The sequence below is a fragment of the Xiphophorus maculatus genome, chromosome 14 (assembly GCF_002775205.1).
Source record: "Xiphophorus maculatus strain JP 163 A chromosome 14, X_maculatus-5.0-male, whole genome shotgun sequence".
Lineage (NCBI taxonomy): Eukaryota > Metazoa > Chordata > Actinopteri > Cyprinodontiformes > Poeciliidae > Xiphophorus > Xiphophorus maculatus.
This window is the reverse complement of record NC_036456.1, coordinates 1,418,000-1,443,089: the sequence shown is the minus strand read 5'-3', so window position 1 is coordinate 1,443,089 and position 25,090 is coordinate 1,418,000. Positions and strand designations below refer to the sequence as shown.

At 41.3% G+C, this 25,090-nt stretch overlaps 2 protein-coding genes across 4 annotated transcripts in view; both read left to right on the top strand.

The window, feature by feature from the left end:
- The first annotated feature begins 6,839 nt into the window (after positions 1 to 6,839).
- On the top strand, positions 6,840 to 22,372 carry kiaa0232 (KIAA0232 ortholog). Its single transcript, XM_014469130.2, has 9 exons — positions 6,840 to 7,136; positions 9,609 to 9,720; positions 9,811 to 10,183; positions 10,293 to 10,433; positions 13,612 to 13,681; positions 13,803 to 13,887; positions 14,473 to 17,848; positions 17,929 to 18,037; positions 19,327 to 22,372. Exons 3-9 carry the CDS (start codon positions 9,959 to 9,961, stop codon positions 19,341 to 19,343), a joined length of 4,023 nt encoding a protein of 1,340 aa, XP_014324616.1. The 5' UTR covers positions 6,840 to 7,136; positions 9,609 to 9,720; positions 9,811 to 9,958; the 3' UTR covers positions 19,344 to 22,372.
- A 1,215-nt stretch (positions 22,373 to 23,587) lies between these two features.
- tbc1d14 (TBC1 domain family member 14) overlaps positions 23,588 to 25,090 on the top strand; it is a 38,423-nt gene continuing 36,920 nt past the window's right edge. Inside the window, exons 1-2 of one of the 3 annotated variants that reach the window (XM_023346222.1) lie at positions 23,588 to 23,749; positions 24,042 to 24,244. In XM_023346222.1, the coding sequence (XP_023201990.1) occupies positions 24,196 to 24,244 (49 nt within the window). In that variant the 5' untranslated portion in view covers positions 23,588 to 23,749; positions 24,042 to 24,195. Of the gene's footprint in view, positions 24,245 to 25,090 lie in introns of all 3 variants that reach the window. The other 2 variants (XM_023346221.1, XM_023346220.1) reach the window with 2 other exon arrangements.

Here is a 25,090-nt window from a genome sequence, read left to right as displayed (position 1 = left end):
GCTGTAGTCACAGCAAGAGCCACTGCAGACGAATCCTATTCATGGGCTACAAATGTCATAATCCTCGTGTCAAATCAGTCTTGAACTAGAGACAATGTCAGAAGCGTCTTACCTAATGCTTCTTAAAAAAAAACCCATTTATTTTCTTTGTTTGGGCCAAAGGAAAAATAGTGTATTTTGCAAAACACTTTTTTTGCATCACATTATCAACAACCAGATGTTGCCACTCGCACAAACCATGAAAAAGATGACAGGAAGTAGTTGGAGGATGATAACGCTGCTTATCACATGAACAAACTTATTCACATGTGATTTTAATTGCATTTCTTATTTAGTGGAAACACCACAATTGCAAAATTGTGTTTTTTTTTTGTTTTTTTTTTTACATTAACGGAATACTAATTTTTGTGCGGATTTGTAAAGGAAACATCACTATAGACTTACCACGGATCTATGCTGGTTATCAAACAGAGACCGTCTCATGTGGATCCTGCTGAAACAAAAAAACTATTTTGAATAAAAGATCACAAGATTTCCCCCCTTTTCCTGGCTTTGTTACGCGAGCGCCGTGAGTCCAGAAAGAACGTGTCGTACCCTAAATAGCCGTGGTCCCGCTATAGAAAGAACTCGGTGACCTGTGCAAGAATTTGCAGCGAGTGAAAGAAAAAGCTTTGCTGCTGCTGGTCTGACTGACACACAATGAAAATAACTGGAACTAAGTGGGTCAAACAAATGTCACGAAAACCACCTAAGAGAAAGATAGAAGGGGCCCAAGAAAGAAGAACCAGGAAAACCGTCCAGGATAGGAGATGCATTTTAGCATTTAGTTGAGCTCTAAGAAGCTCACAGTCTGCAGCGTTTAGTGGTTCATTCTAAAGTTTAGGATACGCTCTTGTGATTTGAATAAAGAATAAAGTAATATAATGTGTCATACCTTTATATTTATGTGTCTTTTATGATTTATAACTTGTTTTTTTAATTTTTATTTTATTTTTTTAATGAAAGGCGCAGTTGGCAGCACTGTTGCCTTGTAGCAAGAAGAAAGTCTTGAGTTCAAACCCTGGGTACTCCAGCTTCCTCCCACAGTCCAGAAACATGACTGTTAAGATAATTGGCCTTTCTGAATTTCCCTAAGATCTGAATGTGTGTGTGCGTGTGTGTGTGTGTGCGTGTGTGTGTGTGTGTGTGTGTGTGTGCGTGCGTGTGTGTGTGTGTGTGTGTGTGTGTGTGTGTGTGTGTGTGTGTGTGTGTGTGCATGGTTGTTTGTGCTGTGCCTCTCTGTGTTACCCGGTGATGAATTGGCAACTTGCCCAATGACCGCTGGAGATAGGCACCAGCTCCCATGACCCTGCATGGACAAGCGGGTAAAGACAATGAATGGATGTTTAAATGAAGAGATACACAGTAGATCAAACCAATGATATGCTTTACCAGTTTTAGAAGTTGTTGTTTAAGCATCTTAACTTCAGTGGTTTGAGGAAAACAATAATCGTTTCTAAGATAGGAGTCTGTATTCTGGAATCTGCTTTAGAACACAATCTCAGTGAGATATTGCAAGTTCTATTTTTGTTCTTGGCTTGTAGCTACTAATTTCTGAGCTTCAACTGAACATGTTTCAGCCTGAACACATGAACTATACCCACTCTTCAGAAATTCAGAAATACTTTATTGATCCCAAAGGGAAATAAAAAGGTTGTCGGAACTCATATCGTCCAAGTATCTTCAGCGAGTTGATGCGGATGGTCATGCTGTGGGCTGGTAGTCATGTGACTACCATGAGGAGGCAGTCACATGAGGTAGCGAATCTGAGGAGGCCTCTGACTGATGGAGCTGTTGCTGTCTGACAGTCACATGAGTGTCATACATGACTGTCATGATGTGTTCAATATTCAGTGACAGAGATGATATTTCACCGTAGCATGTTATGACACCATCGTAGGCAAGCACTGCTAATCAACCTCATTTGCTTTTGCAGCTATTGATTAGAAAATCCAGAATTTTCAGGGTGATGCTCCGGGTTAGCTTGCCATCACCAGCAACGATTTTTGCGCGCGCACCCTCGAGTGGTTAGTTTCTCCAAAATCTCTTCATATATTTGTCTGTTGCCGGTTGCCATGTCCTGTTGATGCTGTCTGTGCTCTTCTGCCGCAATTGATAAAAAGGTTTGGACTTCAAGTTTTGCCTGTCTGACGAACTACTGGGTCTCATCGCAGATTGACAATGGTGGCTGAGATGTCGACGTAAACCCACAGGCCAATCAACATTTGCAGTCTGCTGCCGATCATATTGCCTGCTCGCAATACCTGGCTAGGTCCGGTTTGAACCAGACCTGAGGTGATTCCACAAAAAAAGGGGAAGAACCGCGTCATGTCTGCAATTGGAGACGAATCTGGTCAGGGTTGACCGGGGCAAGGAGAACAGGTGAAAGCCATACCTGTGGAGAAGAAGCTATGGAAAACTATACAAAAATTCAACAGTGGAGCTGAACTGAGTCAAGCTTGGACTACGCTCTGCCGCGCGGTGCGCATAGTTGCTAAAGACAAGCGTCTGTTTTGACTCCAAATTGCAAATTACAGACCTAAAAGCATAAAAATTCTGACTTTCATTAGTCAGGTAGTCATAGAATTACTCACTCCTCGACCGCTGACTGTCGTAACGCAATACATACAGTATTTACAGTACATTGTTAAACTGAACCTTCACTGCAAGGCAGAACTACACCAATCCCCCTTTTCTTTCTGATCTGGCTTGTAATAAAACCTCTCTGCAAGACAGAGCATGATCCCAGCAACACGTTCTAGCAAACGAGAATGAGGAGATTGCCAACAATCAGGGGAATACAGTATATGGACGTTTACAGGTTCATGGCTGAGTTTGTTTTTATTACCATACATACGACTGGCCTACAATAATGGCTGACAGAGAATAAAAGCTGGCTGCCAGCAAAAACATTGCATAACTGTGAGCAGAAGAGGGAGAAAAATATCCCGTAGTCAGACAGGCCGCAGTGAAGGTCTGTGTGAAGAACAAGCATGCAGTTGGGCAACAACACAGAGACTGAAACCAGACTGTGGTAAACAGGTCTGGAGATAATAAAGAGGAACTAAAGTCATATGGCTTTGATGAAGGCGGGGATTAGAGTGTTCCTCAACGATCCCCATTGGCCCCTTTGATTAATTCATCTGGCTGTGATTGGTCTCTGCACAGGCAACTATTTCAATTCACTAAAAGGATTAGAGTGAGAAGTGTGTCAGCTCAATAGCCAAGAATCACTTGCTGCTCTTGTGGCTTTAGTGAACGCTGGCATGTGACTGGATGCTGATGACAATATTGATGAGGAAAATGATGATGATTAACTCACTGACTGACTGGTTTCATGAGACCAGTCAGATTATCTGGATTACCTCTGATTAACTGCAATTGTCTAAGGCGAACCAAATGCAGCAACAAAAATTCCAAACCATACCTGTCAGGTCAGGTTGGTCAAACATGCAAACATGTGTCTGCTTCCTTTGCAGGCACCTTCAGTAAAACTGTGCAAAAACCTTCAAATATTTCCCTCTTTAGTGGCAGAGCCTTGCCATTGTCTTCCTACGCAGTTCTGCTCAGTTCTGATCTCACTTTAAAACTCAGTCTGGGTTTTCTCCTATTCACTTGGATTTCTCCGGTAGAATTTCTACATGGCCAGTTAGCAAGCAGACGGAGACGTTGTGAACAATGCGCTTTTCTGCGCTTTTTTAGAATTGCAATCTGCCTGTAGTTTTAGCAACGGCAGCAAAGGAAGCGAACGAAGCCGTTCAGTCATTGTTGGCCGCGCATCCAGATACTGAATTAACATCAACAGCTGCCACGTTCGGATCTGTGCTTTTCTACAGAGCAGGCAATTTCCGGTTAGCTTCACAGCGTCAACTGTTGCGTCATAGGCAAATGTTAGCGATTGGGTGACATTAAAAACTTCAACAGAGTCCATGCCTCCAGGAAGCCATATTTTCTCACCAGCCTAGGGTCCAGACCATCTGCAAAACATAGAACAAGAGGCTGGTTTTTACCAGGCTAATAGCATAATCTAATTTTGAAAAATCCCACCTTCAATTTGATTTTTTAAAAACTTTTTCAACCAGCAAAATGGGAACGAATAAGTCTTTACAAATTCCAGGTGGTTCAGTTATTGGGTTTATCCAAATACTATGGCCATATGGTCAAACAGTTCTACTGTAGTTTCATCAATGTCTCCAGAAATAACGATGTTTGTCTCTGTGTGCATTTGCAAACTGCAGTCTGTCTTTTAAATTCTCCTTTAGGAGCACCGGCTTCCTCCTTTCTGAGCGGCCTTTCAGCTCATGACTGTACAGGACATAGTAATCAGTCAGTGTGCAAACTTCTGATTTTGAAGACATTAATAAAAACATCTCTGACATATTCTTTCTCTCATTCTTGTGGCATCTAGAAAAATAGAAATAGTGTCGGTCATTCTAGCTGACCTAAACCAAGAGAAGGCTGGTCTGATTAAACAGTGAGATTATAAAAAAATGTGCGTCTTTTCATGCAGTGTGTGTAAGTTTCTGGTTTCAAATTCGGTTTCAATAGACACAACTTGAAATGCAAAAAGCATTTCCTCAAACGAGCTGCCAGTACAGACCTCGTTGTGGTCTTGTCTTTTTTTTAAGGAGTGAAAAAAAAATCTGCCCTAATGCCTTTAAACCATCTTCTTGAAAGAGGATTATAAGGAATCTTATAGCTGTGCCACATGCTCTAAATCGAGTTTCAATTAACAGTGCTGAAGGAGGAAGTTGTCAGAGTATAAAGCTCGGAGCAGAAAATGCTAAATCGCGGCCTGCAGCTCGAGGCTGAGGCGAGATCTTATCAGCTTCAGGGAAGACAGAAACGTTGACGAAGCAGAAAGATTCCAATAATGATTAGGATGACTCATACAAGGACACGCAGGATATTGACTGTGGAGGTTGACACGACTTCCACTTGGCTTTGCGTCTGTAAGGTCAGCGGGCCGTCGGGTGGCTTTGTTCCGGCTCCAGATACAAATCAAAAGCTTATCTGTTAAAAAGCCCTGAGGGATCCTCTGAACTGCTGCTAACTACACACAAACTAGCTCTGCTGTTTGCCAGCAGTGTCTCATGTACACATTTTTTGTATTTTTTAGCTGCTAGCATAACAACGAGGCAGCGTGTTTATGTCATCTGGACAGCGGTGCAGACAGCTGGGCAATGGGCTTCAACTCATGCAACCCTACAGGTGGTGACCCCTGCGGTCAGGCCTCACGTTACACACCTTTGATTTATGGAAGAGGGTCAGTCTCTGGAGAATCCCCCAATGCAGACTGACTTTCTTCATTTGTTTAGAAAAAAAATCAGTAATAGAAAAAATGTAAAGAAAAATCCACATACACATGTAATATAAGAATCAGTTGTTTTAGTTATATTATTCTTCATTGTGTCCATATGTCAAAAATAGATGTGACCGTATACATTATATCAATGTCTTAAATAGAAAACTTGTTTTTTTTATTTACTTTCTTGAGGATTGTTTTTATTATTATTATTTTAACTTTTAATGTGTGTAGGCTGTGTGTTGACGTTCTTATTAACATCAACAACTACTGACAAATTACTGACAAAACTACTATATCTCTCACTCAGCCTTATGTTTCTGACCATTATCTTTCTGAAAGATCCTATTTTCAGTTTTCGGACAAGGATTTTATTTAGAGTGTCAAACAATCCTTGGTTTCATCCACTAACCAGGTACTGGTTAAGGTATCTTAACCGGTAAGAACTGGATGTATGTACAGAAGGTTTTCATTTTTTAGTTTTTTTGTGCTGATTTTCTATCTTTTTTTATACTATATTTAACTGAATCATCTAAGAACATCCCGTATTATTTTACTGTTTCTGTATATCACTCATCTTCCATATAGCTATTTAAAAATTTTATTTTGTACCTTTAATTGAATATATTTATGCTTGTACATTTTGCTAGTTCCTTAGCAATACTGTTTCACAAAGTCACTTTACCTGTCGATATACACATGCTTCTTATTGTTGTTCTTATTTAAAAAAAAAGAAGAAAGTGTATGGATATTTAAAAAAAAGTCTACAGACCCATGCTAAGGTGTCAGTTTTTGTGATGCATTGAAACGGGTAATCTGACATATACTCTCTACTATTTAAATGAAAAGCTAAATAATTTGTTGGAGGTAAATTGTAAAAAGCTGCAGAAATCTGGTTGTGTAAAAGTGTATAGACATTCCAACTGGCACTTTAGGATATGTGTCAAACTTAATGTCAACTTTTTGTGTGGCCCTGACAGCTAGATTTATACTGACTTACTAGGTGACCTGGATGCAGTTGGTTGCATCAAATTTTATTTAGGAATTTCAGAGTAAAGGGGGCTGAAAGAAGTGAATACCATGCTTGACAGATTTGAATTTGAAAAACAAAAGACGAACAAACAATAAATTATAAAATATTATTTTTCTTCCTGTAAGGTGCTATTTTGTCTACTACAAATTAGATTACAATATATTGAGGCTGAAAAATCCTAAGGGTGTCGATACTTTTACAGGGTGCTTTAAATATTGTCAAATGTAGCTAGAATAATCCAATTGTAAATTTGTGAATATCAACATTGATCACGATGATTGAAGTATTTATTGTACAGCTCAATCTCTGCATTCAGTATTGCTCAGTGTCTTTCAATTTCACTTTGTGTGAGCGCAAACTGTGGGAGTACTAGTTGGACTTCTGATGCAATACTCCGGGCGGAGGAATCAAACCTACCGCAGCGGGGTAGTAGAGGTTTGCCTTGTTGCCTAGATACGAACGCGGAGGGTGGCGCATTCAATAGTCGTACGTGAATGAAACTGGCTCGTTGACGGTGGACATTGTGGTTCCGCGTATCCCCTGTCATCGACGAATGACCTTCCTGGACGGGAGCCCGAATGTCGCCAGTTTCGCTAGCGCTTTGGTGAAGAAGCGCTAGGTGCGAAAACAGCGCCATTTCTGTTGGCGTCCATGATACGCGCTGCTACCGCAGCAGATTCCAGAGCTCGAGCTCGGAACGGCAGCGGGAGAGAACTAGCCGCTCCCCTTTCGCTGCTTCTTTACTTCAGGCCACGGCAGGTGAGTAAACCGTCTCCGCTGGTGTTCTTTACATGTTGAGCTTCTCTTGCTCCCGCTTGGTGAATAATGTTAAGTTTGTTAACTCCTTCGCCTTATGACGATATGGCGCACATTTGTTGGGGGGGGAAAAAAAACGTCTGACAGTCCTCTGGTGCCGTGCAGCCGCTGTTCCTCCCCCTCGGTCACAACAACAAGCGTAGCTACGTGAAAGCTAACGTTAGCTTTCAAATGATTCCAGCCTCTTTGGACGCATTTACTTCTATTGTTGACATTTAGATATTTAAAGCCCGGTTCTTTTCGACTGCAAATTCAGCCCAATATTTGCCGTATTTGTGTTTTTGTCGTCACCTTAATGGAAAGCCATAAAAGCAGTGTATCGCCGCCACTGAGCGCAACCTCCCTTCACCTGCCCGTAACAAAGTGTTCTGTTCTTAATGGCAGGCAAACGGCAACAGCGTCATTAAACGCATACGCCTAAACCTATTCTGGGGCAATATACGTATGCCATATTATTAAAAGAGAGAGAAGTTTGTGACGGAATACGTGGAGGTCCAGGTAGCTAACTTGGCTAACATGAGCTAAAGGTCGGTGGTCCAGCTAACCTTGCGGTTTGACTGCAAAGCGACGTAAATATCGCCATTTAATAGCAGAAGTCACAGTGTTTGTTAAATAGCTGTGCTGCTACCTAATGTTATTCCACGCAGTTAGGGAGCTTGCCTTAAAACAGCGCAGTATTATTTTTTTGTTGCCACAAACTGCCGGTATGTAACGCCATGTACAGCTGAAACCTTTTAAAAATGATTATTTGTAGTGTTGCTTCTTTTCAGCGTCTCGTGCTTCACACGTTTGTTTGCGAACGCTTATAAATTACAAAGTGTCTTGGGAAAGATTTTATTCCAATTAAGCGCATGTCCTGTACAGAGAACGGCCGTAGGGGTAAGTTTGACCTGCTGAATGAAGTTAGTATGTTGACAGCGCAGACAGAAACTGGCAGCCGGGGCTCTTGCGCGTACAAGAGAACTGCTGGCTTCTAGACAACGGTCAGCCATATTTAGAAACCGCGGTACCGGCCGGGCTCGTTAACCTCTCAGCTGTTCTCCCTCAGTTTGCCTGTGACTCAGTGTTATTGTGCATAAGGGTGCGGATCGCTCAAGTCGTGTGGTAGCGCACAGCAAAGCTCCTTATCTTGCCCTTTTGACGTCTCCGATGGGTGACTCTGTAAATGCCACCGCTGAATGACGCCCGGATCAGCCAATCAAATCTCCACAGCCTCCATTTGCTCTTCGCGTCGTCGGTGTCCGAACCCGCAGTTTCACCATCTGAAACGCATGCTTTCTGTTTTCCCTGCCCACTTCCACCCCCCTGTCTCTCTCTCTCCTCCCCCAGCTGTCAAAAGTGGCTCACAGCGGCGTCGGTGATCCAGGACTACGCGTTTTGCCTTGCTCTTTACTGTTTTTGAGAATGGATATAAGTCGAAGTAAATGTGTTCGAGGATTATTCTTATTATTTTTTACTTTAATTTATGAATTTCAAAACAGACCTCCCCGGAATTGTGTTCATCTTCGCATAAGGACAGGCTAGTGTGGGACTTTAACATTATTTATGCACAAGTTATATTATAATCAAGAATTATTTCTAACTTTTCTAACTATTATTACTGTCATAATAATGGTCTCTGTAGCATAAATTTATTATTTTAGCTGGATAGAATTGCCCTTGTAGATTACATACATATACTGTAGTTCTGACACAGTTTTTGCTTTGCCTTCATTTACATTTCCGATTTTCTTTTAAAGTTTAATGAGCCAATTCTGATTTTATCCGAGTTCATAATTTAAAAGACTAATAAAGGAAGTTCTGGAGGAGCCTTGATAGGCATATTAGTTTTAAATCTAGTAGAAAATGAAGGAATCAACCAATTTAAGCTGTGTTCATGTCTGTAACCTCAAATATTGATTCTTAATCATCGTTATCACAGTAAATTCCAATTCATGATGTTTAAAAACCAACCCCACAACCGTCCTTATCAGTGATTGATAGTTTTACTATTTTCTCCATTATTTCCTCAATGAAAGCATCAATAAGTACCAATAAATTTGAAAATCCATTTACCGTGTGCATCTTAGTGAAACAAACCCCACTTCTTTGTGACTGGTGTCCTAAAGAAGTGCATTGCAAAGGGGAATGTTTTTCCAAAGCTCTATTTGAGGTTGTGGAGCTATATTTGCTGTGACTCACAGTCATACAGTTACATAAAAAAGAAGTAATAAATAGCTGTTATTGTCACTTTTATTGTGACCGGAAAGTATTGTAATAAAACTTTAAGTCCGTATCGCCCAGCCCTATAATCACTCGCATTTTAACCGTAAACTGTGAAGATGTATTCTCGATACCTGAATATTTTGAGATCTAAACAGGCTGCATTTTCCTTATTCTGCATAAAAACTCACACAGGGTGGTTTTGTGTTCCAGATCGTGCCGGTGCAGTAAGACCCAGGCCCACCATGGACCTCTCTGCCTGAGACAGAAACACGTCTTGTGTTTTGCTCAGCAGCCGGGAGCTTTCAGCAGCCATGCCTCGCCAGTAAAATCACCTTTCCTTTTTTATTTTCTGTTTTCTTTTTGTTTTTTTGCTTAAAGCAATAAAAAACTTCCTACATGCATCCCCATGTAGAACCCCTTAAGTACATCCTGCTGGAGTGACCCCCCCTCCCCGACCCTCACCTCATCGTCCAGATCGGCTCCTCCTCATCCCTTTTCGCCTTCGCTAGCTTCCCGCTATGAGGCTGCTCTGCCTGAAGATGGCCTACACCTGAGGTCCCATGCGTCCCGTGAGCACCGATTCAGACGGTCCTGCTCCTCCTGAGAACCTCTCTTGCCCCTTCCCCCTGCCCGCTTCAGAGATGTCCTTGCTCCAGTCGCTGGGGCCGGTGCAGAGCTGGCTTGGCCAGGAGCTCGAGAAGTGTGGGATCGACGCCATGATCTACACCCGCTACGTCCTGAGCCTTCTCCTGCACGACAGCTACGACTACGACCTGCAGGACCAGGTGGGCTCTCGTCCAACCAAAGAAGAGAAACCCTAAAAGTCATTGTTTCTGTTTTTGAATTGTCACATAAACGATTTTTATTGTTCTTTCTTTTCTTTTTTTTTTCTAGGAGAATGACATCTTCTTGGGATGGGAGAAAGGAACTGGGAAGAAGTGGGGCAAGGGCAAGAAGAAAGGAGGGACCGACCTGAGTCTGGAGGAGATAAAGAAGCAAGCCGCCGTGCAATGCCTTCGCTCTGCATCTGATGAAGTAAGCTCTGTTCCACGCAGCGGTTGAAATCCTGTGGTTATCAGCTGCTGTTAGTCAACTTGTTTGTTAAGTTTCTGAAAGGTTTGAAATAATCTCTAATCTTGGTTGAGGGAAATCCACACTGAACTCCGCCTTTAGCAATGACCTAACCTTCTAATAAAAAGTACTTTGTATGTTTTCAAGTATTCACATCCCTGTTACATTTTCATATTTTATGTTAAAAAAAATAGACCTGCAGGAAGTAATGTGTAGTTGTGCAGTGGAAGGAAGCTTTCAGTTCTTTAGTTAAAAACAACAAAAAAAATAGACTTATATGGGTGTGCTTTATTATTTTACCCTATTTACTCTGATAAATAAAATCCATTGCAACCTTCAAAAGTCAAACACGATATAAATAGTCAATCTTTTGTGTGATTTTAAGTCAGTTTGGGTACAGATGTGCTCTGTTGGAGAGTATTAATTACAGTAAAGACCAAGGAACCAACCAGGAAAAGTGTAGGGTTAGTGTAAAGCAGGGGTCCGCAACCCTTTCCCCTCCTGCTACAAAATAAAATTTGCCAAGAGCTGCAAAAATGTTCTATATATGTGCTATGTAAATGTTTTAACATTAAACTAAAATTTATTTCTGTTTTCAGATTTTAGAATAAAATTAATCAACTACAAGAGGGGAGAAAAACTATTTTGTAGAATGATGCGAGTCTTTTCGATAAATATGGATAATGAAAAAAGATAAGTAGCATAGTTTGAAGCTAGTTACTTTTAAAAGTCTGCCGTAGATATTGAAAGCAGGTTTTGCATAAGAACTTATGGAAAAGATTTTGAAATGACAGTTTCTTATTAAAAAAATGTTTGTTTGTTTTTTTGTTTGTAAGAGTTGCAGAGAAGGGGCCAAAAATGAGAAAAAATGATTAAAAAAAGTAACTAAAAATAAATAACAATAAAAAAGTTTCTAAAAACATAATAAATTAAGTTATAATAAGAAATGCTGATGAATTAAAGCTGAGTATAAATGAGAGATTTATAGATTTCTCTGTTAAATAAACATAAATAAAACCATAAATATTCCCGCCCGCTTTAGGATGGTGCAGTTTTTGTGTTGATTCCACATAAAATCCACTCTGTTCTCTGTTCACACTCTGACAAAAAACCCCCCAAAATTTGAAATGAACACGTTTACTAGGCACTGTGTGCTTTAAGAATCGACTATATTGGTCATTGTTATTTAGGTGAAGTCAGGCGGATGTTAATTGCATAAGTCACAGCAGAGAAGCAATGAACAAAGCTGGGTCAAAGAGGGAAGCCAGAGCATTGAAAAAGGGAAGATCTGGACTGAAAATGCATCGTCACTTTATTTGGCCAGGTGACTGTAGCTTTTCTCATCATCAGGTCAGCACTCCAGCTTTCACTAAGCATAAAGCCACGCTGTGTTTTATAATTAATGAGGAACAGAAGAAAACATTTAGTGCAACCCGGCAGAAAAACGCACTTCTGTTTCTGTGTTTAAAAGGAAACAGAAATATTGTTTTCATGACTAAACGGCGGTTTGCTTTAGTCGATGCAACATGAAAAGCTGGAGAGAACGGTCTGCAACACGGGAGCCGTGTCATGCTCCTCTCTGGGGCCGGACTCTGTGCTCTGTTTTCTTAAGCAGTAAGCGCTGCATGTGATTGCAGCAAAGCTGGCTGGCTGTCAGCTGACCGGCATTAGCAGCTATGCAGGAGGAAATAAAAGGGCCGGAGCGAAGCGCTACAGCAACACTTTCTATTTTGGACCAGACCGGAGCGCAGCAGGAATCGGTCGGGTTGGAAACAAGAGCAGCTGCTTTGTGGTTTTTGTTGATTACAAACCCTAAGTTTGTAAATGAAGTAATTCATGTTGTCGTTTAATTTAAGAAGGCAGTAAATTACAAGGATGTGTTTGCAGTAAACGTTAGCTGATGAAAGCAGTGCATGAAACTCACTGTTCTGCTGCTTTCTTTATCTTTGGAAGGATATGTCCGCTCCTGCTAAATGAACATGCCTATAGTGTCACAAATCAGCTGGCTGCAGTTGTAGCTGCTGGCCTTTCATTACTTTGTTAGTACAAGGCTTCTTTCCTTAGCATTAGTCATCTTATCTGATTTGACTGAAAAACAAGCTAATTGACCTTTCTGTGCTGAATGTAGAGTACTCAAATTTCAAACTCAGTGCCGATGCAAAAAAAAAAAAAAAAATCAATACTATTTTTGATATCGCTGCAACATTTTATGAAAGCACATAGTTCTTTCTAGTTAAGAGAAAAAAAATGATTTAATTACAATAAACGCTACTGTAGAGGCTGAGGTTACGTTATACATCCATTAGATGGAACTGCGATAAAGGGAATGTCAACAAAATAGTCAGATAGGTCAGTCAAACTTTATTAATAGATTACAAACCAGCGTTCTGAAAACTCCGTTCATTCCCAAAATGAATAAACAGCTGTTTTATTATTTTCCCCGAGGTAAAGTCAGTGACGTGGTATTTTCGTGACACAGTTTATCTTTTAACAACAGCAAGGAATAACATATAGTGGAGGGGAACTTTTCCTCGATTCAATAAACACGTAAAAAACAGTCTGATACTGTTACAGTAAATCAAACGTTAGTGCAATCACAATATATATCCACTTCCGCACCATTGATTCGTTCATGTTAAATTCTCTCGCTGCTTCTCTATTCCCGTGTTCTACTGCGTGACTGATCGCCTTGAGTTTAAACTCTGCGTTGTAAGCGTGTCTATTTGGGGTCTTTACACAAAACCCAGCGTGCACCGCGCGCTTCTTCTTCTAGCCGCCGACTTCATTTTGAAGTCAGCGGCTGCTTACCATAGTTGCGAGACCTGTTGTGGCTCAATATTGGTCCGTATATAAGGCGCACTCTCGGCTTTTGAGAGAATTGAAGGTTTTTAGGTGCGTCTTATAGTGCGGATAATACAGTAGTTTGCCAGATCAACTACAACTTGCAAACAGACTGCAGTCATTTTATTTTCTGGAACATCTCTTTAATAGTTGAGATGTGGCAAATTTGACCATATATATATACAGAGTGTGCAATATGTAACAGAAACATAGCATTTAGTTTCAGTAGCTACATACTGTTTGTTGATTACCTGGAAAGATGTGAATCTCAGATATTCCTCGTTTTTTGTCTTCTGTGCAGAACTCTGGAATTGAGAGTCTGGTTGAAGAGCTTTGCTCTAAACTTAAGGACATCCAAAACAAACAGAAAGGTTTGAAACTAATATTTTTCTCCTGTTCAGCTGCCTTTGCTGTTGTTTTGATAAAGAAAAAGTCATAAATGGTAACTTTAGTAAGATGTTTTGTTGTTTTTAAAAAAAAATCATTTTCCAGAAGAGAAACGCATTCAAAAGAAATCTGATGGCTGTCAGTCACCAGAACGTGCCGATTCGCCTTCTTCTAAGGACCAGGTGGAAATGTAAGTTTGAAGTCTGATTGTAATTTGTTTTTACATTTTTACATAAATTAAGTCTTCATAAACAGCAAATTTATTTAATGAATACAGTCCATGTATTTTCTCAGATTGATATTCTGAGGTTCTTGCAGATGAATGCTGAATTCTTGCACAGTTTTTTTTTTTTTTTGCCATTGTCTCATTATGAGTGAATAAAGAAATTTGGATGAATAGATTTTTGAACTTGCTTTGGATCTTCTCTACAAAATCCTTTAAAATAGATTTGGTCTTGAACTCATCTGTCAGTATGTTACACAACTGCGGAGTTGCAGCTGATCTGATTCAATGTAAATCTCATTTTAAAAAAATTCCTTTTGAAAGACAATAAAGCATGGTTAATTTGGCATAAATGTGTAGGCAAATGTCATTTTTTAACATTGCTTTTTATAAGTAGAGCATTATCTTGATAGTTGTACATTTTCTTGTAGTTTAATCTTACTTGTTCAGCTTTGTGGTCTTCTATTGTCCTTTGTATAGTTTGTCACAAGTTAATAAAAGCTACTCTGATTGCAATTGAATCTCCCTTTCCTTTTTTTGGTGTGACTGCAGGTACTATGAAGCCTTTCCTCCTTTGTCAGAGAAACCTGTTTGTCTCCAAGAGATCATGACGGTGTGGAACAAGGCCAAGGCCTGCACATACTCCAGTTCATCATCCTCTGCAGCTCCACAAACCAGCACAGACACCTCTTCCCCCAAAGACTGCAATAGTGACGGTGAGGCTGCAAAAGAGCGACACCTCGAGGCGTGTGGTACCATCCCTACTGTGACCAGCGAGAGAGGCCAGCAACGACGAAGCAAGAAAGAGAAGGAAAACCGATGCCATGGTGGCGCAGCAGCGGAGGAGAAGACCATCAGCCACTTTAAGAGACAGATCAGACACAGATCTGAGGGCAAATATCGACCCAGATCCTGGTCTTCTGGTTCTAGTGAGGCAGGGTCGAGCTCCAGCGGGAACCAGGGTGACACAAAGTCATCCAGAAGCAAAACAGTTAGAATAAGGCACAAATCCAGGGAGGCTACCAAGAACAAGAGGACACGCAACAACGGGCAGGTGAAGCTGCAGATGAAGGTGGTCGATAAGGAGGAAAGAAGAAAAGTAGGAGCGAGTGGCGGCGGCGCGACCGGCAGCGTTGCTAAACAACCACAAGTTTATAAGAAGGGGAAGAGACCTTTGAAGGAGATTCGTAAAGAGCTGGGTTGGCTGGAAGCGAGGGAGTCTGCAGTTGAAGCCAGAAACAAAAAAGAGTACAAGGAGGAGCCCCTGTGGTACACCGAGCCCATCACGGAGTACTTTGTACCATTCAGCAGCTGTCAAAGTAAGCTTGAAACGAAGTATCGCAGCAAGGTGGGCTCTCCGGATGGCTTCGGTTTTTCTGAGGAAATGGAAAGGTTGCCCGAAAAAATCCAGGGAATCTGCATTGCCAGCGAGAGCTACCAGCGGGCCTATCTACCAGCAGGCTCATTTGTGGACGGGCACTTCGTGGAAGCACCTGGCAACGCGGACAACGAACCCGCCGACCTCACTGACACTTTGCGCTGCCCTCAGCCAGAAGATAGTAGAGATTTAGATGACAAGCATCTGTCTGAATTTACCGACTTCTATGAAGTCGATATTTATCAATCCATATTGGATACTAGTGCCTCAGACACGATACAAGAGAGTCGGATCTTGAGCCTGATTCGACAGAAAAGTAAAGAGCAAAGAGACAATGAGGCAGAATGCTGTTTAGTGTTAGATGGCCTTGAGCAGCAAGGGAAAAGTGCAATACAGGCAGACTCACAGGAAGCTTCGGGAACTGTTGGATTCTTAATGGAGGATTTTGAAAACTTGGTACATGTATGGGGGTGTTATTCACCGTCTTCTTCCGAAGACATAGACGGGGAAAGCTTCCTTGGAGACTCTCCCGTCCGGCTCTCTCCGCTGCTGGATAGCGTGTCGTTGACTCTGAGCAAGCTATCCAGACCAGTAGAAGAACCGGCCGTTCCTGAAGCTCCCAGTGAAGCATCTGCTTTGGATTCATCCTGCTTCTCCCTTTTCGAGGTGCAGTGTGAGGGCGCCACTTTTCCCTTCCCCCGAGACTCGCTTTCTGTCAGTCACGAAAACAACACCAATTCTAGTAGCTGTCTCGACCCGCATTCTAATAAGCAGTCCCGCTTGCTAATATGGACCAAAAATAGTGCCTTTGACGAAACGGAACACTGTTCGAACCTATCGACGCGAACTTGCAGCCCATGGTCGCATTCAGAGGAGACTCGGTCGGACAACGAGCAGGGCAATGCTCTGGTGGAGGACGCCGCTCCGTTCGGCAGAGACGAACCGGACCGAGTCATCCCTCCTCCTCTTTCGGGTACATATCTAGAAGATGAAATATTGGAGTTTTTGCAGGAGGACTCGGGCAAAAAGTGTGAAAAAGTCAGCGTCAGCACAGCACCCAATCAGACCTTTACCAAAAAATCTAAATTAGAGTCCATTTGTGGCATAGCTCTAGAAAGGGATGAGAGCAAACCGTACAGCACAGATGTGTTTTCGGACAACGCGAACCAACAGAGTGATGATTACAGCTCAGGGATTATAAAAGACATTTGGACCGCCATAGGAGATGGGAAATTTGCTGCATCGAAGCACGGGGCAGACAAGCCAGGCAAGGGGTTCTTCTCCGATGAGTCGGGCACTTGCTGTTGCCGGTGTCTAGAGGTCCAGACTAAAGGAGTCTCGGTTCAGGGACCTCAGAAAAAGGCTGTGCAGCGATCTGAGTATCGCCTTTGGGACGGCAAGAAAGAAGAACAGGACTTGGCCAAAAACAAACTCTCTAAAGTGGACGCTGCTGGGGATTACATGACTCCGTCCAAGCCCTGGGACTTGAACTCCGACAAGGAAAGTACATCGTTCATCCTCGGAGGAGTGTATGGAGAGTTGAAAACACTAAGTGGCGATAAAAACTGGGCGGTCGTGCCGCCGAGCGATACTCAAGATAGCTTGCTACAATGCGCCGCCGCCGCTGCTTCCGCATCCAGCTCCGACATGCTGACCATCACGGGCAGAGATGTATTCACGGGCAGCCGCTTCGCCCCTGGGCACCGGCCCCTATGGAGGCCCCTCGTTTCCTTTGGGCAGAGCGACCAGGCCATTAAAGGAGGTGGAGACGGATTGAATAAGGGATTTTCTCTGATCTTCCATGAAGATTTGCTTGGATCATACGGGGGCTTGCACAAAGAGGAGCAAGGTCTAGAATACCCGTTTGCATCCTTCAACCTGAACAATCCCTTCTCTCAAGTCCTCCATGTCGAGTGTTCTTTGGAGCCTGAGGACATGGCTTCTTTCAGTCCGGGATTCAAGCCTAAATCTATTCTTTGCTCGGATTCAGAGAGCGAAGCCTTCCACACTCGAATTTATGGCATCAATCGGACGCAGTACAGAGCCATCCGCATTTCACCCAGGACTCATTTCCGACCAATATCGGCCTCAGAGCTGTCTCCTGGCGGTGTTAGCGATTCGGAGGCCGAGACCGACAAAGAGGAGATGAGTTTTCCCATCGCGGCGCCAGTGGACGTGTTCGACGATCCTCAGGCCGACCTCAAACCTCTGGAGGAGGACGCCGAATGCGAGGGACCTTATTACGGGAAGTCAGAACTGGAATCTGGTAAATTTTTACCAAGATTAAAGAAGTCTGGCATGGAGAAGAGTGCCCAGACCTCTCTGGATTCGCAGGAAGGCTCAAGTACCCTTCTGCCGATTGCCGAGCAAGAGAGCGGCTTGAGCTGCAAAATGACAGCAGCGGCTGTTCCGAGCGCAGGCGAACAGGTGGATGTGGGCAAGATTCAACAAGAAGAATCTGCAGAGGAAAAGCAGCCCCACTTATGTTCACCAGCAGGTCAGACCCCCAAGTACGGGATCGCTTATGACTATGTTGGCGACATGCAAGAGGTAATGAAGGTTCACAAATTGTTGTGCTTGTGAATTTCACAGAAACATTGATCAAATGTTTCCTGTTTTTTTGTTTCTAGTTCCCTCTGTTAAATAGAAGTGGTCAGGGAGGAATTGGCAGCCAGCAAGATGAGTTCTGGTGGCAGAACACAATTTGTTCCCCCCTTTTCCCTGGTTCTCAGTGTACAGGTAAGTCCAGATTTCAAAGTGGGCTTTTTCTATCAGATTAACTCTAAACTTCAGCCAGTTGTTCCAGAATTTTCATTGTATTTTACAGGGTAATCTGTGGTCTTTCCTTTATGTGGGTAATGCACTCAGTGGTACAACTGAACAAGAATTAGAGCTCTGTTCACATATTCATAGCAACCAATGTAGTAGTGAACAAAGTAAGAGTTGGCCTGTGAAAGTGACCTGACTAAAAACATTATTAATATTATTATTATTTTAAAGTAGTCAGTCTACAGGCTATTTGTTGAAGCCTGGTAGATTTTTTTCAGTTTAGTCTTTTCCCAAAAAACCTTGTTTCTTTTCTTACTCTGCTGTATTCTAAGCTGTAATGAAAGGCATGACGTTTAGTGCAGCACAAAGGAATTTAAATCTCTCAGGGGTTTTGCAAATAATCTCAGATATGGAGTTTCATGTGGGTAAAAATATAACAGCTGTAGAAAATATTAAGTGTCATTTTATGTTGTACTTCAAAATCGTTTTTTTAAATTATTTTTTAACCATTTAGGGGTTAAAAACTTGTTGCTTGGCTATTATGTCTGGCAAGTATTTCCTAAACTTGCTTTCACTTGACATCATATTGAAGATATTTAAGCTTTGCTGTCAGCAATATGTTTTTTTTAAGCACCAGAAAGTTGTAGAAGCTTTAAACTGATGATATCCTCCCAACATTGAAATACAATTTTAAACAAGTGTCAAAGTTTTTAATGTTAATATTAATGCACCTTTGTATTCCATTTATGATATGGACTCATATTGTAAACTACAAGTTCGAAGGCATCTGAATGATTTATGGACTTTGTCTGCTGTCTGTCAAATATCAAGCTCAAACAAGAACATTTTAATATTTAAAATTCTAGAGTCGTTTTGTTGAAGATTCTGCTCCACAGTGCCATCCGGTGGGGTTTATGTCTCACTGCATTTTGTAGTTTTACAACTAGGAAGTGAAGAATGATCTCAGTGAACCACTGTGAATTTAAAGATAATACCGTAGAATAAATACTAGAACTAGGAAACAGAGGCCCTAAATTTAGTAGTTCAATAAAACAAACTAGTGTTATGTAATATATGTTATACAATATTTACTGTACTGTTCTTAGAAACAAAATCTTCAGCTTTTTATTCATGGAAGGCACTCTTTTCAGTCCATCAAAAAAATTAAAATCTAACAACCTCATTTGCTGTATCGTTTTGATGACGGTCATTATGTTTTTAACTTTTTCTATTCTGCCTCTTTTTCTTTCCCTCCCCAGGGAGCAGCAACATTTGACTTCTCCAGTTTTGCGGAGGACACCTGTCACCAAGAGGAGAACTTTCTCTGGTCTTGGGACTGGACCTCTACCAGCAAAAGATTCAGGAAAACCTAACGTAGGCTAATTTTTCTGAGACTCCCTCTCCAAAACCTCCCCATCCCAACACATAACCCTGTTGGCTTTTCATTTACTAACGTAAAAACAACAACCTTGTGTAATCAACAATCAGATCGACAAAAAGAGTGGAAAAAAAAGCTATAAAAAAAAAAGTTCTGTCTTTGAGTGATGCAATGATTATTCTGCACACCAGTCCTTTTTCAAATCTCACAGTTAGCTTGTAGAGATGCTTCTATTTGTCTTTTTTTTTTTTTTTTGTTCTATCCTCGTCCGATTCCGTTCCCACCATTTTTCTTTACAGCGAACCAAGGTTTCTGGTGGTCGGTGCCGTCTGAATGGTTGTGCATGTTTTTGTTCGTCCAGGCAGTCTCACTCCTGTTTATTTTTTTTTTTTTCTAGTTGAAACAGATGTTGCGTGAAACAACTGCTGCCACATTCTCTACTTTCTCCACGTTAGATTCAGACAGAAAAAACAAGGATGTGAAGATTTTTCTTTTATTTGATTTCTGTATCGGATTTGAGAGTTTAATTTATCTTGATTGTGCAACTTTCTGAAAGCGAAGTAGAGAATGTGCTCAGCTTTCTTCTAAATATCCTCAACTTCCCTGTGTGTGAAAAGTTGTCTGAGTTTTTTTTTTTGTTTGTTTCGAATGGTGATAGTCTTTTAAGGAGCTAGTTGTAGATATAGTGTGGTTTGTGAGGTTAAAACATAAAAATAACCATAAATTACTGTTTTGTCGGGGGAACAATACCAATGGTCTCCTACAAATTGCAATGCTGTACACAAAATTGGTTTAAAAATAATCTACATATTAAAAAAAATATATAAAAAAAAAGGTTTTGAGCTAAAGATCCTACATAAGGTGGCCCAATTGCAGCCATCTCTCCAGACATCTGAGTTGCAGCTGAAACATTTTTCTAGTATATATATATATATTTTGTGAATTCTATGGTACAAAACATTGGTGCTATTAAAATGTTCCAAAATCTTTTGAAGTTCAATAAATCTGGCTGCGATACGTTTATGACATAGTTTGTAGCCAGACTCCAGAAATGCTTCAGTTTTTTTCCCATTATTATTTTTGCAAATATTTTTGGTGAGAATTTATGACCGAACACAGTTCTTAATTTAACGTAAGGTTTTTTTTTTTTGTTTTTTTAAGAATTATCTGACCTGTAATTTAATGATTAGTAGACATGTTTAAAAAAAAAACTCACTTTTGAACACGTCTTTTTGAGTTCAAAGCCCCCCCAAGGCAGAAAGGACAGGATGACATCACGGCAGATACAAAGGAAGCAAACCGTGTTGTAGCAAGTGGCCGGGCAACCGTCTAACCAAAAAAACAAAGAGGAAGTACTCTAAATTACAGATTTAATTTGTTTTTCCCATGTGAGGTGTGTGTGTTTTTTTTTTGTTTTGTTTTTGTTTCTTAAATCTTTCTTTTGGGTTTATCTTTTGAAATTCTGATTTGTGTCTTCTCTGTTTTGTGTGTGGTGGTGTAGAACTTGTGAAGACACTGGTTCAGACTGAGTGTAATAAAAGTTTTGACTTCCAAGAAACGGGAACGGCCGCAGAAATGCTTCTGCGCAGTAACTTGGAACCACACCTCCTCCCGCTCCGCCCTTCGAGCTGTTCTCTAGAAACCCTCTGAAGTTTTCCAGGCTTAAGAAAAAAAAAATCAAATTGAATGAAAGCGGTTTTCTTTTTCTTCATCAAAAATTATTTTCCGTGAAGATTGAGAGTAACATAAGTGAACTAATTGTCTCAAGTACCGCAGAAGTGAAGCATGGGCTACTAAAAATCCTCCTGCTGTATCTTCATGGTGTTTCTTCCACTTTCCTGAGTGTGAATGTTGTTTAAACCCAATGATAGTTTAGCCCTGTGGTACTTTAACTAAAAATAATTAAAAAAATGAAAATGAAAAAATCCCTTTGAGTAGTGAAACGAAGCAAACTTAACTTCAGGGTCTCGTCCCCTTTCCTTAACAGTCAAAGATACTCAGGAATTTTTTAATACAAGCATAATCTACACTCAGACCTGTGATAGTGCAGTGATGCATTAATGTTTTTTTTTTTTTGTTTGTTTTTTGTCGAGCAGGAATTGGTGACGGAAGTTGTTTTCAAGCATACCGTTGTAATGACTGTCATTAATGTAGAGCTATAGTTTTAATTATGAAAAAATAAATAAAAAAATAAATAAAAAAAATCGAAGCCATTGATTGCATAAACGGCGCGGGAGGGAATTTCAGGAGCCCTGAGTTCTATGCAATACGTTGGCGCATGTAAAAGAATCCTAAAGTATACGGACGCAAGTCATGCAGCTGATTTTTTTGTTGTTTTTTTGTTTTTTGCATGCGGGGCTACTTTTGAGCGAGGGACGCCTGAGAACACAGTGGAATGTCTCTGAGAAATAAAGCATGCAAACGTCACACTCCATTGCTTTAAGTTGGATGAAACACATTTTAGTTAAAGGTTTAAATTGGTGAGAGAATGTTATGTGTGCATGTGTGTGAATGCGTGCGAGAAACGGTCACAAAAAGCACTTACATTGGATGGACTGCATCACATCTTTCTCCTCAACTTTCATTTTTTTAAATGAGCAGTTTCAAAACAAGGAAAGCAAAAAAAATCCCTCTCTGGCAGGAAAATGTATTCAGTAGATTGTATGACGCGTTTTGAAAGGAGATGGACTTTTTGACGAAGTTTCACCGACACTTTGGTCTGAAGTGCCGGCCTGGAGAACGCCATACGACGCTGAAAATCAGAATTTTCCTCGTCATTTTCATTCCCACCCAGAAAGATGCTCCTCCAAACCCCTCCCTCTTCCTTTATGACCCTAACAGATGTGTTCTAATTTCATGTACGCCATGAGTAAATTATTTTGTTTCATTGTGGAGTTCCCTAACATCTAATAAATGAATAAAGCAAACCTCAGTCGGAGTTGCTCGTTTTTGTTCCAAGTACCAGCTCTACACTTCCACTATGTGACCTCAGGGTGGCAGTAGAGAGTGAGTTGATGCTTCAAGCTGTGGAACTACATTTGCAATCTTATGCTTCTGTGCTTTGCATTTTTTAAGTGAACTAATGTGGTCAGTTTAGCCTCCATTGTGAAGTATTAAACAACTTTTTTTGGTCTATCAACTTGCAGCAGTTAGCAACTTCATTAAAGACGATTCCTTCGAGGACCATGTTTTCTTTTAGAGTTGCTTTAGCTTCAAAAGGAGCTACCATTCTTTGGTGAAGATTTACATTCTTTGCAAAAAGTAGCTTAAGCTCACATATAGTGGATAAAGGTTTTTGAAGCGAGTTGTCAAGTCCTGCGTCATGTTCTCAATTGGATTTGAGTGAGGACTTTGACAGGGCCACTCTAAACCATGAATATATGTTATTAGAAACCATTAGCACATATTTTAGGGTCATTGCCCTGATGGATCACTAGTTTTTATCCCAGAGTTTTGGCTCCCTATTGAAATAAATGATCTTTCGCTACATGATGCTGCCACTGCCGTGTTTCACAGTTAGAAGGTTGTGTTCAGGGTAGTGTGAAAATAATGTTCTGCCTGTTGGGTTGGTTTCCTTCCCTTTGATAAGGGATGCTTTTTTCTAGCACCCCTAGAAAAAAATTCAGGATGCCGACCAAGTCAGTAAAAAATGTTGGGTGGCAGAAATCAGAACAAAAGTAAATAAAATGTATTATTTATTTGCTTCTGCTTGACTGCAGAAGATGATTCGCTATGCCTTTGTTCATGAGTTGAACATGATTCCCCCCCTGGAGGGGGGCAGTAGGGTGGCCATGGCCCGGCCTTGAGGGCGCCAATGTCGGGTGTACAGCCATGTCTTTTTATTGTTTTTGTTGAACATTTAAAATACAACCTTAAACTGCTTCACAACTTCACCTCCGACCTGCCTGAAGTGTTCCTAATCTCTGTTTCCTCATGTGCTGCTACAACACTCCAAAGCCTCGACAAAACAGCTGTATTTATACCGGTATTAAATCCAGGTGGACTCCTGACCTTAACAGGTGACTTCTAAGGACAAGTGTTCGTACCTAACTAAACCCCACGCGACATTTCGCTTCCGCCTCCCCCGCCCCACAAATACGTTGAGGTTTATGGTTGTAGTGGGGAAAAAATTAGTTCAAATAGCGTGAATAGTATTTTAACCGGGAGTGCAGGTGACGTAGGTCGATTATTAATGCCTTCAGGTTCAGACAGGTGAATCTATCGACCGCGGACGTTCTTGACTCGATTACACCGCACTCCACGTACAAGTTTGTTTTAAAATGGCGGCGGAAGCGACGAAACAGGTATAATTTTTTTTTCTAAGAATAAAATAAAAAAAACGTCCCCGCGTAAAAGGCTTAAATGTGCCATTTGTACACGTCATAAAGTAGCAGGAACCGCTGTCGTCTCCCGTTTTGATGCTAGCGAAGAAATTAAACTACAAAAGTTGTTCACGTTTGTTTCCAGTTGAGGAAGCGCTGTTGAGAGAAGTGAGTTGGCAGCAGCAGCAGCAAGTGCACTCTGAGGAAGAGCGGCGGCGCGACGTGGTGCCTGTGTTCACCGGCCGCTTGTTTTACCTTCCCCCTCCACCTGTAGTGACTTTATGCCACAGCGGATGACCTCCCTCCGGAGCCGTTTGTGTGGAGGAGCCATGGGGGCGACGGTGGAGCCGCAGTAGCCGCAGCGTCATCATGGATCTCCCCAAGCGGACGCTACCTGGCATCCACCTGTAGCGTCCAGCGGCTGCGGCATGGCGAACCCGAGCCTCGGCCCACAGAACCAGATGGACGGCCGCACTGGTAAGGCAGTTTGTTCCACGTTTAAATAGCAACTCTCCCTTTGACCCTGCCATTAGATGTGCCGCCCTCGAGTCTCGGTCCCTTTTTAATGTTCGCCAAACTACGTGAGAAAAGAGGTGAAACTGGAACATAAATCAGATTTACTGTAAGTAGCGAACTTATCAAGACTTAAAAGGTAAATGTTAGTGTATTAATGAAGTATGTCATTAATTCGGCTTGTATGTTTACAACGCACGACGCAAATTGGAAAGACAAAATAAACTTTTTGTTTAGTTTTAACTTAAAAAATAAAAAATAAGCATTTCAGTTCATTGTAGACCTCCTGCAAAATGACGTATATCATACGTGGTTTATTTGAGAGGAAACCAAATAACTTTGTATTGGTCAAAAAGTCTGTGAAAAAGCTGAAATTCTGAAACAGATTAACACTTTTAAAAAAAGTCGCCATCCAGCTTTTCAGAATGGCTAAATTTAACTGTTGCTATAAAATTGCTACTTTTACATATTCCCACAGAACATCCAGCACACCCTTTGGGATGCAGGACTTTTTCCTCAGTAATGAGAATAAATATCACTTGTAATAGTCACTCTATGGTCTGTTCCATCAAAAGGCCACATCCCCACCAAAACGGCGACTTCCTAGCCATACAACCAGGTAGAAATTTAAACAGGAGCTGCAAAAGCACGAGGTGGAGTACCAATGTCTGCCAACAACTGGTGATGTCTCTGCTGCCTGAAAATCAGACCGTTAGCATGTAATGAGCCTGATACAACAGTCTTCAGTCAGAGGCCTCTTCAAATTAGTTGCAAGACTGACAGCTGCTGGAGATTCTTCCAGCTCACAGC

Excerpts from the sequence above, each read along its gene's own strand:
- kiaa0232 (XM_014469130.2), top strand. The coding sequence starts at position 9,959 with ATGCGTCCCGTGAGCACCGATTCAGACGGTCCTGCTCCTCCTGAGAAC. Across the intron at positions 10,434-13,611 it reads TTCGCTCTGCATCTGATGAA|AACTCTGGAATTGAGAGTCT; the intron begins GTAAGCTCTGTT and ends TCTTCTGTGCAG. Across the intron at positions 13,682-13,802 it reads CATCCAAAACAAACAGAAAG|AAGAGAAACGCATTCAAAAG; the intron begins GTTTGAAACTAA and ends ATCATTTTCCAG.